General features: G+C 44.2%; 1 protein-coding gene across 2 annotated transcripts in view; it reads right to left on the minus strand.

Moving 5' to 3' along the window:
* Window positions 1-218: 218 nt before the first annotated feature.
* The window catches only part of LOC141201470 (uncharacterized), an 86,821-nt gene continuing 73,719 nt past the window's right edge, over window positions 219-13,320 (minus strand). Inside the window, exons 1-8 of one of the 2 annotated variants that reach the window (XM_073663463.1) lie at window positions 12,683-13,096; window positions 12,517-12,587; window positions 12,000-12,149; window positions 11,769-11,870; window positions 11,562-11,685; window positions 11,381-11,478; window positions 11,086-11,176; window positions 219-3,471 (exon numbers count right to left, since the gene is read on the minus strand). In XM_073663463.1, the coding sequence (XP_073519564.1) occupies window positions 1,859-3,471; window positions 11,086-11,176; window positions 11,381-11,478; window positions 11,562-11,685; window positions 11,769-11,870; window positions 12,000-12,101 (2,130 nt within the window). In that variant the 5' untranslated portion in view covers window positions 12,102-12,149; window positions 12,517-12,587; window positions 12,683-13,096 and the 3' untranslated portion in view covers window positions 219-1,858. Of the gene's footprint in view, window positions 3,472-11,085; window positions 11,177-11,380; window positions 11,479-11,561; window positions 11,686-11,768; window positions 11,871-11,999; window positions 12,150-12,516; window positions 12,588-12,682; window positions 13,097-13,320 lie in introns of those variants that run through there. The other variant, XM_073663465.1, reaches the window with a different exon arrangement.

Below are 13,320 nucleotides of genomic sequence, written 5' to 3' on the forward strand. Positions count from 1 at the left end.
CTTTACATCCCTGATGTAAAGTCAGTATGGGTAATGTACATGGAAATGGCAATAATGGAAAGCTGCTAACTGGACTTTGCTACAAGCCTCCTAATATAGCTAAACATGAAGAGGATGATATGCTGCAACAAATTAAAAAGGCAACAAAAACAAGTCATGGTCAAAAGTGTTGGATCCCTTGAAATTGTGCCAGAAAATGAAATAATTCTCCCAGAAAATTATTGCAATTACATGTTTTATTATACACGTTTATTTCCTTTGCGGTTATTGAAACAGCACAAGAAAACAGAGAAAAAAAAAGGCAAATTGAACATAATTTCACACAAAACCACATAAAATAGGTCGGACAAAATTATTGACACCTTGCCAAAATTGTGGGTAAACAACTCTGTTTCAAGCATGTGAAGCTTGTTCAAACGCAATTGTGGCAAGTAACAGGTGTGGGCAATAAGAAAATCACAACTAAAACCAGATAAAAAAGGGAGAAGTTGATTCAATCTTTGCATTGTGTGCATATGTGTGGCACACTAAGCATGGAGAAAACAGAAAAAGGAGAAGAGAACTGTCTGAGGACTTGAGAACCAAAATTGTTGAAAAATATCAATAATTTCAAGGTTATAAGTCCATCTTTTGAGATCCGGATGTTCCTCTGTCCAATGTGCAACATAATCAATACATTTACAAACACATACAGTCAAATATGGTGGAGCTTCAAAGAGGTTTTGGGGTTGTTTTGCTGCCTCAGGTCAGGTACCTTGACTGTGTGCAAGGAATCATGAAATCTGAAGATTAGCAAAGGATTTTGGGGCACAATGTAGTGCCTAGTGTCAGAAAGTTGGGTTTGCGTGCTAGGTCATGGGTCTTCCAGCATGACAATGACCCCAAACATACTTCAAGAAGCACCCAGAAAATGGATGGAAACAAAGTGCTGGACAGTTCTGACTAGCAATGAATCCGGATCTAAATCCCATTGAACACCTGTGGAGAGATCTTAAAATTGCTGTTTGGAGAAAAACTTTAAAATTTGAAAGTCCTCAGTGGAGGATACCATCTTTTCAGTTAGCCATTAGTCAGTAAGCTTTCTAGACTACTCAGGTCTTTCATCAGGCATAGTATAACACAAAATCTGAAGAGTCACATATTTATACACAACAGGGCACAGGAATAATGCAATGGATAAGACAAGTGACGTGAAGCAGAACTATCAGTTTCGGAAAGGGATAAGCAGTTGTGGCGGTAAATATGTGTGGACACAAGTAGATCTATTCTCTTTTTCTTTTTTTGGGTGGTGATGAGAATTCATCCTTGTTTTAAGTTTTTGCCTGGTCTCCCCTACATACAGACCCCCAGTTGGACATTTGCTACATATAATTAAGTACATTACATTAGTTGTGATGCAGCTGAAAGTCCCTGGGATCTTGTGGTCCTGATGTGAGTTGGGAATCTTTATCTTGTCCGTGGTCATTATAAATGGATGGGTTTTACATACACAGTTGGTGAGGATAAATTTTGTAAGTTTCACCACAAAGGTGAAACTATCCTCCCGGTCAGTTTGCTTTCCCTCCCAGTACCTTTTAATTCTAACAGTGATGAGTTTCTGGGAGATTATACTTGTTCCTTTTATTTTTGGTTCTCCTTAGCTTGCCTTCTTTGCCCTATATGAATGTGTTTTTGTTTCTCATTCAGAGTTTTCATATTTTACTTCATACTTTCCTTTCCCCTTGTTCAGAGTGTTTTGCAGCCTCCTCTCTGGTTCCTCAGGAGGTATGAGAAACTCCTCAACGGCTTATTAGTTAGTTAGGTGTGTGGTGGCATTTTTAGTTGTGCAGCTAGGTTTTTTTTCTAGTTTCTACAGAGACTAGTTGGGTGTAGTTGCGGCATTCTCCCCTGTGTGGGTTCTCTGGTGGCTATCAAGATGCGCTTTCTGGTTAAAACATTTCCCACATTTTGAACATGAAAAAGGCTTCTCCCCTGTATGAGTTCTCTGGTGCTTATCAATATCTGATTTCTGGTTAAAACATTTCCCACATTCTGAACAAGAAAAAGGCTTCTCTCCTGTGTGAGTTCTCTGATGTTTGATAAGACTTGATTTCTCTGTAAAACATTTCCCACATTCTGAACATGAAAAAGGCTTCTCCCCTGTGTGAGTTTTGTGATGTTTGGTAAGAGTTGATTTCTCTGTAAAACATTTCCCACATTCTGAACAGGAAAATGGCTTTTCTCCTGTGCGAGTTCTCTGATGGTTGATAAGAGTTGATTTCTCTGTAAAATATTTCCCACATTCTGTACAGGAAAATGGCTTCTCCCCTTTGTGAGTTCTCTGATGTTTATTAAGATATGATTTGTGTCCAAAACATTTTCCACAATCTGAACATGAAAAAGGCTTTTCCCCTGTGTGAGTTCTCTGATGTTTGGTAAGATTTGATTTCTTTGCAAAAGATTTCCCACATTCTGAACATGAAAATGGCTTCTCCCCTGTGTGAGTTCTCTGATGTACAATAAGATTTGATTTCTCTGAAAAACATTTCTCACATTCTGAACAGGAAAATGGCTTCTCTCCTGTGTGAGTTCTCTGATGGTTGATAAGAGTTGATTTCTCTGTAAAATATTTCCCACATTCTGAACAGGAAAATGGCTTCTCCCCTGTGTGAGTTCTCTGATGTATACTAAGATATGATTTCTGTACAAAACATTTCCCACAATCTGAACATGAAAAAGGCTTCTCCTCTGTGTGGTTTCTCTGGTGCTTAAGAAAACTAGATTTCTGGTTAAAACATTTTCCACATTCTGAACATGGAAAAGGCATCTCCCCTGTGTGAGTTCTCTGATGTATATTAAGATTTGATTTCTGGTTAAAACATTTTCCACATTCTGAACAGGAAAATGGCTTCTCCCCTGTGTGAGTTCTCTGATGTGCGATAAGATTTGATTTCTCTGTAAAACATTTACCACATTCTGAACAGGAAAATGGCTTCTCCCCTGTGTGAATTATCTGATGTGCGATAAGATTTGATTTCTCTGTAAAACATTTACCACATTCTGAACAGGAAAAAGGCTTCTCCCCTGTGTGAGTTCTCTGGTGCCTAACAAGATCTGATTTCTGATTAAAACATCTCCCACACTTGGAACAAGAAAATCTATTCTTCGCTGTGTGAATTTTTTGAGGTTTAAGAAAAGACTTTTTGAGAGGAAAACTATTTCTATATTCTGAACGTGAAAATGGCTTCTTTGCTTTAGAAGCAGTTTGTTTTTTAATGCTTGTTTTGTGACTTTGATTTTCCTTAGTAGTCGGTAATGAATCAGAAGACAGGACCTGTATCAAAGGATCAGATGACAGATCTTTGCTGTAAAGGGATGATGGTAAATCTGGAGAAATGTCATTCATTTCAATTATATCCTGTTGGATCTGAAAATTATCTGATTTGAAAACTGAAAATGTCAGCTGTCCCTCTGATCTCCTGGTACAGACATCTGCCAAGAATAAAACCAATTATTATTTTTAATAAAAAATCCTTGAATTTTATATTTTTGAACATTTCTACTTAAACTCTCCATAAAAAAGGCAAGTTATATAAAAAAAAATTCACTTATTCACCAGGACAATGACTGTCTAATAGGAAACTTCATAGGATGGATCAGTAGAGCGAGTTCCACTGTTTTTTCATTCTGCCTCCAAAATATGGAATAAAAAGCCACCAAACAATGTTATGTAGGCGAAAATAATACCAATAAAAACTTCTACTTATTTGACAAAAAACAAGTCCCCACTCAGATCCATCATCTGTCAATGGAAAAACAGAGGTTTCCATATTACTAGTGGCTCAAAGGCTCTTGAAAAGCAACATGGCTTCCATAAACCAATCCAGCAATATCCACTCTCCCAAAGTCAGATCTCCCCCTCACTTCTGAGCTTTGCAGTAGTTTATGTGCCTAAGTCACATTCAGCATCCATGTATTTGGTATTACTATAATGAGAAGAACCCACTTAATTTACGGTGTGTGTCTCCTGGAGCACAATCTGGGCACTATGTGTTGGGTAATAAAATAGCATATTTGCAATTTTCACTCTCCAACATCCACTGCGTGCTAATTTCTGGAGAGTGACTGTAGAGTCAAAATAGTCACTTCTCCTATAAATTAATTCACTGAGGGTTATAATTTCCAAAATGGAGTCACTTTATGGGGATTTCTACTGCTTCTGCAAAAGGTGTGTCCCAACTCCTCTGGGACGTCTACTTCTCCTCCTGCTTCGACTTGTGTGAGGTCTACTTTTGACACCAGAAGCCGCCTTATTCATTCTGCAGGCGGCGCTGGTGATGGAAGAGACGTCAGAACCAGAAGCTCTGCGAGGCTCAGGCTCTGCGCAGCCACCAAGATTAGGGTTGCAGGGACCAGTAGTACCATCCAGTTTTGCAGTATGGGTGTGTGTGCTGTCCAGCTGGAATAATCTGCTCCCTACTTCAGCTATTTGGAAAGCACCGCACCCTACTAAAGCTGGAAGCATATTGCCGGAAGCTGCCAGATACAGCCTTGTTCTCCTCTGGTTCAGTCCTCTGTGCTCAGCTCCCGGCTTGTGTATTTGTTTCTGTTGTGACCTCGGCCCGTTTACTGACTAATCTTGTGTCTTCTGATTTTGTATTTTCTCTGCCCTCCTGTTCTGACCCGGCTATCTGACTATTCTTCTTCCCATGTCACTCCACAGAACAGCAGGTAACACCGTGGCCCAAGCCTAGGGGTCTCTGTGTAAGTCCAGATCCATGTAGAGAGGTTAAAGGGTGATGAGGAAAGTAATTTGTGAAATATGTAAATGGGGTAGTTAAGGCAAGCCTGTTCATGGTAGCCATCTTTTCAGCTTCCATGTGACCATGAACAGTGCCCCCAATACATTGTGTCTGCAAACTATTCCAGCAAAATCTGCATTCCTAATAGCTAAATGTCGCTCCTTCCCTTCTTAACCTGCCATGTGCCCAGACAGTAGTGTACAGCTGTATATAGGGTATTGTCAAATTCAAAAGAAGTTGGAAAATAATTTGTAAGGTCCATTTGTTTCTTATTATCCTTTGTGAAAAATTTCAAAGTTATCACCACATAAAGTGACATCTGTCAGATTTGAAAAATGGGGCCTGATCATCTGCACATTCTACGTACGCTGTCATTTGGCTTTGTAGTTTACAGACCTGGGCAGGTAACGGTCAGCATCATCTAATCCCAGGGGGTAGGTGGATCCTCCAGGTTGTAAGTTCTATAGAAAAGGGCTTTCACGGGGGCGTGGCCTAGCTCTTGATGTGAGAGGTCGGGTGGCAGTGCCTCTCCACCACCATTAGCTTCAATTATCCTGCACAGAGCCCGAATCAGCCAAATCCCTTATCAGGAACTGCTGTCTGAGGGTCCCGGGAGTCAGAGGCGAGCTTCTGCCAGACTCAGAGAGACCAACATGGGCCGCAAAAGGCAGAAGGATGCCGGGGCCTGCAGCAGTGCCTCAGCCCAAGATGGCACCGAGACAGAGGAAGAGGCGGGAAGGAGGAACACAGCCTATGCACCGGAGGCTGGAGGCTTCAGCACGGCTGCACAGGTATGCGAGGGGCATGGAGGCAGATGAAGAAGGAAGTGAAGGCAGTGAGAAGCATGGAGATGAGGAGGAAGACGGTGAGGAGATGCCTGTGCTGGTGCTACATAATGAACAGCAGGAGGAGGGGGATGGTGACACTGTGCTGGCAGCTGAAAGTTCAGATGAGGCAGAGCCGACTCTGCGAGATGTATTCCAGGCTGTCTTATACTGCAAGACTGCTTTAACTGCTCTGACAAAGCAGGTGAATGGTCTGAAAGCTGACATGGGAGGCATTGAGGCTTCTATGCAGAAAGTTACAGCCAGATTGACTGAGGTGGAGGGCAGAGTTGGCGTAACAGAAGATCATTTAACCTCAGTGCAAAAGACGCAACAACAGCACACTCAGAGGATCACGGTAGTGGCTAATAAAAGCGATGACCTGGAAAACCGGTCACGCAGGAACAATTTGCGTATTGTGGGCATCCCTGAAAGAGCTGAGGGTGCTGACCCCATGACCTTTGTTGAAACCTGGCTGCTGGGAAAGTTTGGGTCTAATATCCTGTCGAGGGTGTTTGCTGTGGAGCGTGCCCATCGTGTGCCCATGAGACCCCCAGTGCCTGGAGAGGGCCCTCGTACGATGTTAGCCAGAATCCTGAACTGCAGAGACCGGGACACTATCTTACGTAAGGCCAGAAAATTGACAGATCTCACCCTGGAGGGCAAACGCATTGAAATATACCCGGATTACTCGGCTGAGGTGCAAAAGCTGCGGCTACGGTATGGTGAAGTGAAGAAACAGCTCCGCTCTTTGAATGTGAAATACTCTACAATTTATCCTGCTAAATTAAGAGTGGAAGCCTTTGGAAAGGTCAATTCTTTCCCGTCACCAGTAGAGGCCGCTTCGTGGTTGGAGCGGAACCGGAGCAAATTGAGAGAAGCTGAGGACTCGGCACGGTGAATACACGACCCTGCTATCCTGACTACTGGACAGGGTTGTGGTTCTACATTGCTCTGCGAAACCGCAGAGGAGGGGGAGAAACCCCCGCTGGGATCTACGTTTTATAGTTTTATAGTTAATTTGTTTGATTAATGGTTCGGGACTATGCATACTATTGATTATGTGGTGGAGAGACTGCCAATGCTGGAGGAGGACACGGCGCATGTTGATATGCAGTATACTACGATGTTGCTCAGGTTCTTTGAGCTCCCACTCTCACGTTGGGAAGAGAGTGACAAGAGAAGGGTGGGGGGAGGTGGGGGGAGGGGGAGGTGGGGGGAGGGGGAGGGAGGGAGGGAGGGAGGGGGGGAGGTGGATGGGTTGGATTTGCGGGAAAATGGGGTTGCTTATGCTGTTTGACCTGGTATGCTGGGGAACAAAATGGAAAGATGTTACTTGATGATGGTGGATTGTTTTTTCTAATGCACAATGAGTAACCGTACGGTTCGGATTTTAAGTTGGAATGTACGTGGTATATCTGACAGGATTAAGAGGGCAGCAGTTCTGAATCACATCAGATCTTGTGATCCTATGATTGCGTGCTTACAGGAGACCCATCTCACTAGAGATACTAGGCACTGGCTATCGAGAGGGTGGATGTTAAAGACATATCATTCTACTTATTCCTCGTACTCCAGGGGGGTGTCAGTCCTAATACACAAAAACGCTCATTATGAAGAGCTGGCAGTGCAAGTAGACAGTGAAGGGCAGTATGTATGGATTGCGTGCAGATTGTATGGACACAAAATGATTTTAGTGGCTTTATATATCCCTCCACCTTATTCTAAAAAGGAACTTCAAGCAGTAATGGACTTGACGGCCAGATGGGGGGAGGCTCCGATGTTGATTATGGGAGATCTTAACAACACCATGAATGATCACTGGGATAAAGTACGTCCGGCAGGTATGGAAGCTGGACGGGACGGAATGACTGCATTTGGCACCTACGTGGGGGAGCTGGGGCTAGTGGATCTGTGGAGAGTACGAAATGAGGGTAAGAGGACCTTCTCGTGTCACTCGGCTACACACGGAACACTGTCAAGGATAGACCTGGCTTTTGGGGATACTGCTATGGATGGGATGGTGGGGGAGGTGGAATACCTACAGAGGACTCTATCGGATCATAGTCCTATGGTTGTCACGCTTCTAGTGGGATCTGCTCAGGGTCAGAGGGGAGGTTGGCGTCTTCACCCGACGTGGCTTAAAGTGGTGGATATGGGTGGCATAACCAAAGAACTAGAGCACTTCTTCCAAGTTAATGAAGGGAGTGCTGAGGCTACAGTGGTGTGGGAGGCTATGAAGGCATTTACGAGGGGACTCTTTATAAGTGAGATCTCACGGTGTAAGACCAAAACTAAATTGGCAGATCAACAAATAAAGGATGACTTGACAAGGGCAGAGGCAGACATGATTTTGGCGCCAACGAGTGTAGCTCACAATAGACTAAAATTGGCACAGGAGGCAGTTAATAAACTGCACATGATGCAAGCCGAGAGAAAAAGGGCATTTCAGCAAGCCCAATTCTTTGAGGAAGGAGAGAGAGTGGGTCGCTTGTTGGCGGTGATATCTGCGGCACAGAGGGAGTCTTCCAGGGTGTACAGGTTGAGAGACCAAGCGGGGACGACTCTGACAGACACAAAGGACATATTGGAGGTCTTTAAGGAATATTACATGGCACTGTACAATTCAAGAGTACGGGACACAGAGGGGGCCGTAGAGGAATTCTTGGAGGGCATCTCACTGTCTAAATTGTCTGAGGAAGATAGGTTAAGGTTGGATGAACCTGTGAGTGTGGAGGAGGTGGAATGTGCAATTCTGTCTATGCCCAATAACAAATCACCGGGTGCTGATGGTCTACCTGGGGAGGTGTACAGGGAGCTGGTGGAACTGCTAGCCCCAAAATTGAAATCTGTGTTTGATGAGGCTTTGGAGAAGGGGGCGTTACCGAGATCAATGGAGGAAGCGGTGATAGTGGTTCTGCCAAAGGAGGGGAAAGACCCCATGGATGCGGAGTCGTATAGGCCCATATCGTTGTTGACAACGGATGTCAAAATACTCGCTAAGATCCTGGCCACCCGGCTCACCGGGGTTGCGCATACTGTTATTCACGAGGACCAGTCGGGCTTTATGCCCAACCGCTCCACGGCTGTTAACTTGACAAGATTATGTCTTAATATGCAGCTGCCTGCTGATAATGGTGGCGGGAGAATAGTGATGTCGTTGGACGCTAGGAAAGCATTTGATAGCGTGGAATGGGAATATTTATGGAAAATCATGGAAATAATGGGATTTGGCCCCGCATTCATGGCCTGGGTGAAGTTATTGTACTCATCCCCAAGGGCGGTAGTTAAGGTGAATGGTGAACGGTCCGGGATGTTTGACTTACATAGGGGCACAAGGCAGGGGTGCCCGCTGTCCCCGCTATTGTTTGCGGTGGCAGTGGAGCCCCTGGCGGCCAAAATAAGAGCTGAGAGAGGAGTGGTCGGATTTAAATTTGGGAGGCTGGAAGAAAAAATATCACTGTATGCCGATGACATCCTGTTATTTCTGGAAAATGCAGGAGAGACATTGGGGTGCACGATGGATGTAATTAAACAATTTGGGAGCATTTCGGGACTGGAGATAAACTGGCACAAGTCTTATGTCATGGCTGTAGATAGACCAATAAAAGCGGAGGAGATAGAGGAGAGGGGGAAGCAGCTCCAGCTGGTTTCACAATTTAAATACCTTGGGATATGGGTGGCGCTTCCATTGACACGATTCACGGATCTGAATTTAGTTCCTCTGCTAGAGAAATTTAAAAAGAAAATAGGCGCATGGTGCCAATTGGCTTTGACGGTGACGGGTAGAACTAACCTGATTAAGATGGTCCTTATGCCACAACTAATGTACGTTTTGCACAACTCACCGATATGGCTACCAAAAAAACGGTTTCAGGGTATTGATTCTATCTTCAGATCCTTGATATGGGGCAAGAGGCAGGCAAGGATTAAATTGGGAACGCTGCAAAATGGGAAGGAGGAGGGAGGATTGGCCGCTCCCAATCCCTGGGTCTATTTCTTGGCAGTACAAGGCCAGCATGTCAGGGGATGGAGAGAGCCCGATAGTGGAGGGGCAGCTTGCCGGGTGCTGGTACATGTGTCGGGGAGACGCCCACTGGTCCAGGCGTTAGAGGATGGTACCTTTAAGAAATTGGGAGCAATATATCCTACCTTAGGCTTGACTCAGAAGGTATGGGACACTATTAAAAAGATCAGGGGGGTGGACGGGCTGACTAAGTACTCACCGGTGTTGGGCAATGAACATCTGCCGGAACTTAATAAGCTGTGTCAAATGGGCAATTGGAAGGCGCAAGGAGTGAGATATGTGTGCCAGCTGCAGAGTGGAACGGACCTGAAGACCTTTGAGAAATTGAGAGAAGAATTTGATTTGCCTTTGGTATGGGGATTTCAATACTATAGGCTTCGACATGCTTGGAGGGCACCGTGTGGATTGGGAGACATGACGGTTCAGGGTGACATTGTACTAGACTTTGTGTGTATGAAGGGAGGGACGAGGGGAGTCATATCGAGCTTATATCATGACCTACTGCACTCCTATCTGGGGGGGAATCACCTCATTGCAAAGAGTAAATGGGAAAGGGAGGTGGGTACCCTCACAACAGAACAACGGGAGGCGATTCTAGAATATGTCCCGAAGATCTCTTTAAGCGAGCAGGCACGGATTTCCCAATTATACATAATACATAGGACATACAAAACACCGCTGTGCCTGTACAAGGCGGGCTTGAGGGGAGATTCCAATTGCCCTAGATGTGGCACGGACCAGGCCGGACTGCTACACATGATATGGTCATGCCCACGGTTGGTGGCTTATTGGTTGTTCGTTGTCAGCAAAATTGAGAGGGCTTATACATGTACAATTGACAGAAACCCGGTGCTGTGTGTTTTGGGGGAGGTGGATGGAATACCTGTCTCAGAACATTACAAAGTGGCGATAGCGCGATTGCTATATGTGGCACGCAAACTAATAGCACGAAAATGGACAGATTCGGAACCCCCCACTAGGAGGGAATTTATTGCTCAGACACGTACGGTAATGCATTTAGAGGAAAGCATTTATAGGCGGAGGCATGGAGAGAGAACTTTTGGGAAAATATGGTCCGCATGGATGGCGGTAATATGATTGTAAATGTTCCCAGGTATGCCCGGCATAAGGAGTATTGGCGGGAGGGGGGAGGGGGGAGAGGGTTTTGACTGTATTATTACACGTTATGTGAATTGTTATATGTATATTGATAACTGTTTGCTGTAAAATTTTTGAAACCTAAATAAAAATAATTGGTTTAAAAAAAGAAAAGGGCTTTCACAATTTCCCAAAGTAATCTGAACATTTTCGGACGGAGGAGAATGTTGTGGTCTAGCGGCAAAATGGTGATCACACGATTGTGATACAGCCGGACTACACAAACGATAAAGCAGCCACAGCCGGTGACTGAGAAGAATCTGTGACTTCTCAGTATTCAGTGATTACTACTCACCTGGGTAGTCATATATAGGAATCTCCTCTTTACACCGCTCATCATCCCTCACATATGTCTCTGTAGTATTAATATGGGTCAGATCTTCACCCTGAAACAAATATTGTAAAAGTCACAGACAGATGGAGAAGTCACATCTATGATTGGCTCTAATCCTGCCATCTCCACCGTTCTCATTACACAAATATAAAACATAATAATGGTGGATAAAACAAGACTGAATCCAAAAATACAAAACCTTTACAGCCGTCTACACATCATAGGGGAGATCTCATGACTCCTTCTCTCCATCTACCTGATGATCCTGAGGAACATTGGGATCTTCTTGTTTACAGTCCTGTGGAAGAAGAGGACGGTGACATCTCTCTGGTGTTGTCCTCTTACTGGATAGATCTGGAGGAAACACATACAGGGACTGAATTCATTCTTTACATACAGATAATTATAGGCCGTGTGTATTTAGTCCTGTCTATTACCTGGTGATGTGAGGGGCTGGGGAACCTCCATCATGACGTTCTTGTATAGATCTTTGCGTCCTTCTAAATACTCCCACTCCTCCATGGAAAAATAGACGGCGACATCCTGACACCTTATAGGAACCTGACACACACAATGATACCGTCATCTCCCCGATCCCTTCATAGTGTTACTGTATAATGTCCCATCATTCCCAGCAGTGTCACCTCTCCAGTCAGCAGCTCAATCATCTTGTAGGCAAGTTCTAGGATCTGGTCATTGATGTCCTCATGTATCAGGGGGTGAGGTGGAGGCCCCGTGATTAATCTCTGGTTATGGAGAGACACAGTAATAAATCTCACTCCAGACATTTCCAGAGTTCTCACCTCTTCAGTTCTGTCCATCTGTTATTTCCATAGATAAGAATGATGTAATGTGACGTCATCAGAATCTCTCACCTCTCCAGTAAGCCGGAAGAGGATCTCTAGGGTGAGGTGTAATATCCTCTCCGCCATCTTGTCTCTGTCCATATCCATCTTTGATGGGTAAATCAGAAACATTTTCTTATATAGAAGATCTTCACTGAGAGGATCCGATATTGTAGAGACCTGAAGGAGAAAAAGATAAGCTGATGGAACATTATAAAAATCCTGTGTAATAATACAACTATTGGAGATAATGAGAGGAAACATATAAGGAGATTTATTATTTTACAGTATTTAGTTTTCTTCTTTATATCTAGTAATAAAACCTTTATATTTTAGGCCACAGACAACAAGCAGTTTCTTCCTTGGAGTCTGCAGCTGAATACGTTTCTCATAGACGCACTGTCAGGGAAATATTGAGAAAATATTAACAATTTCTCCCAAACCCCTCTTAAACAGTGTATAATATTTCGTCAAACCCCATTAATGCGGATACAACATCATAGTATAGAGCAAGTATATATACAAATTGAAGAGAGGCGACACCTACTAGCCTCCTGGATGGTATTCAAAGGTAGGAATTCAAAAGTGTGGAGATATGGTGACACTGGTTACTTGGGTCTGCAGAAAAGAGCAGAGAGTGGCAGACTCAGAGTTAACAGCTGAGAGGGACTGTAGAGGCAGAGATAGACCGAATAGAGCTGGACGTAGCATACCTGTGACCCCTAGTTCCTGGTTATAAGGTGGTACTGCACGTAGTGGCTTAGAGGAACGCGGTGTCCACCGCTAGTTCCTGGTGCGGTGAGCGTTGTCAGGGGCAGGATGGTATCAGCTGACCAATTGCCACCAATCCCGCAGTGCTGTGTAGTGTGCACTTCGGAAGTGCACGTGTGACGTCACCGGAAGTGACGCGTTGCTCCCAGGAATCTGTGCGTTCCGCAGGCTGGTGTAAATGCGTTCCAGTGAGCCGGAAGTTTGAGTGCCAGGGAGAGAGAATGTGGGTTCCACCAGTATAGAGCATAAGACCCAATGGGCATGAGGCAGAGCCTTTGTTGGAGTGGAGAAGGATCCAGGAGAGGGGACAAGAGTGTGCCAGAGAGGAATAATCTGCAATAAAGGATACAATATATGAGTAGGATATGGAGATCAAAACATGTATATTATTGACCTATTCAAATTGAAGACCACATTTCCAAATGTCAAATACATTTCAACATAGGGTCACATAAGATCCCTGGGTGACAAGTTTCTCTATACCAATTGTTCAATGAGAACCAAACTCCAATCATAAAAAAACCTTAAATAAAAAGCCAGTAGTTCATAGTCCCTATTAAGGCCTTTCGACTCTAAGAAC

This window comes from Phyllobates terribilis, unplaced genomic scaffold, assembly GCF_046119375.1.
Source record: "Phyllobates terribilis strain yellow unplaced genomic scaffold, ASM4611937v1 Scaffold_116__1_contigs__length_5312468, whole genome shotgun sequence".
Classification (NCBI taxonomy): Eukaryota; Metazoa; Chordata; class Amphibia; order Anura; family Dendrobatidae; genus Phyllobates; species Phyllobates terribilis.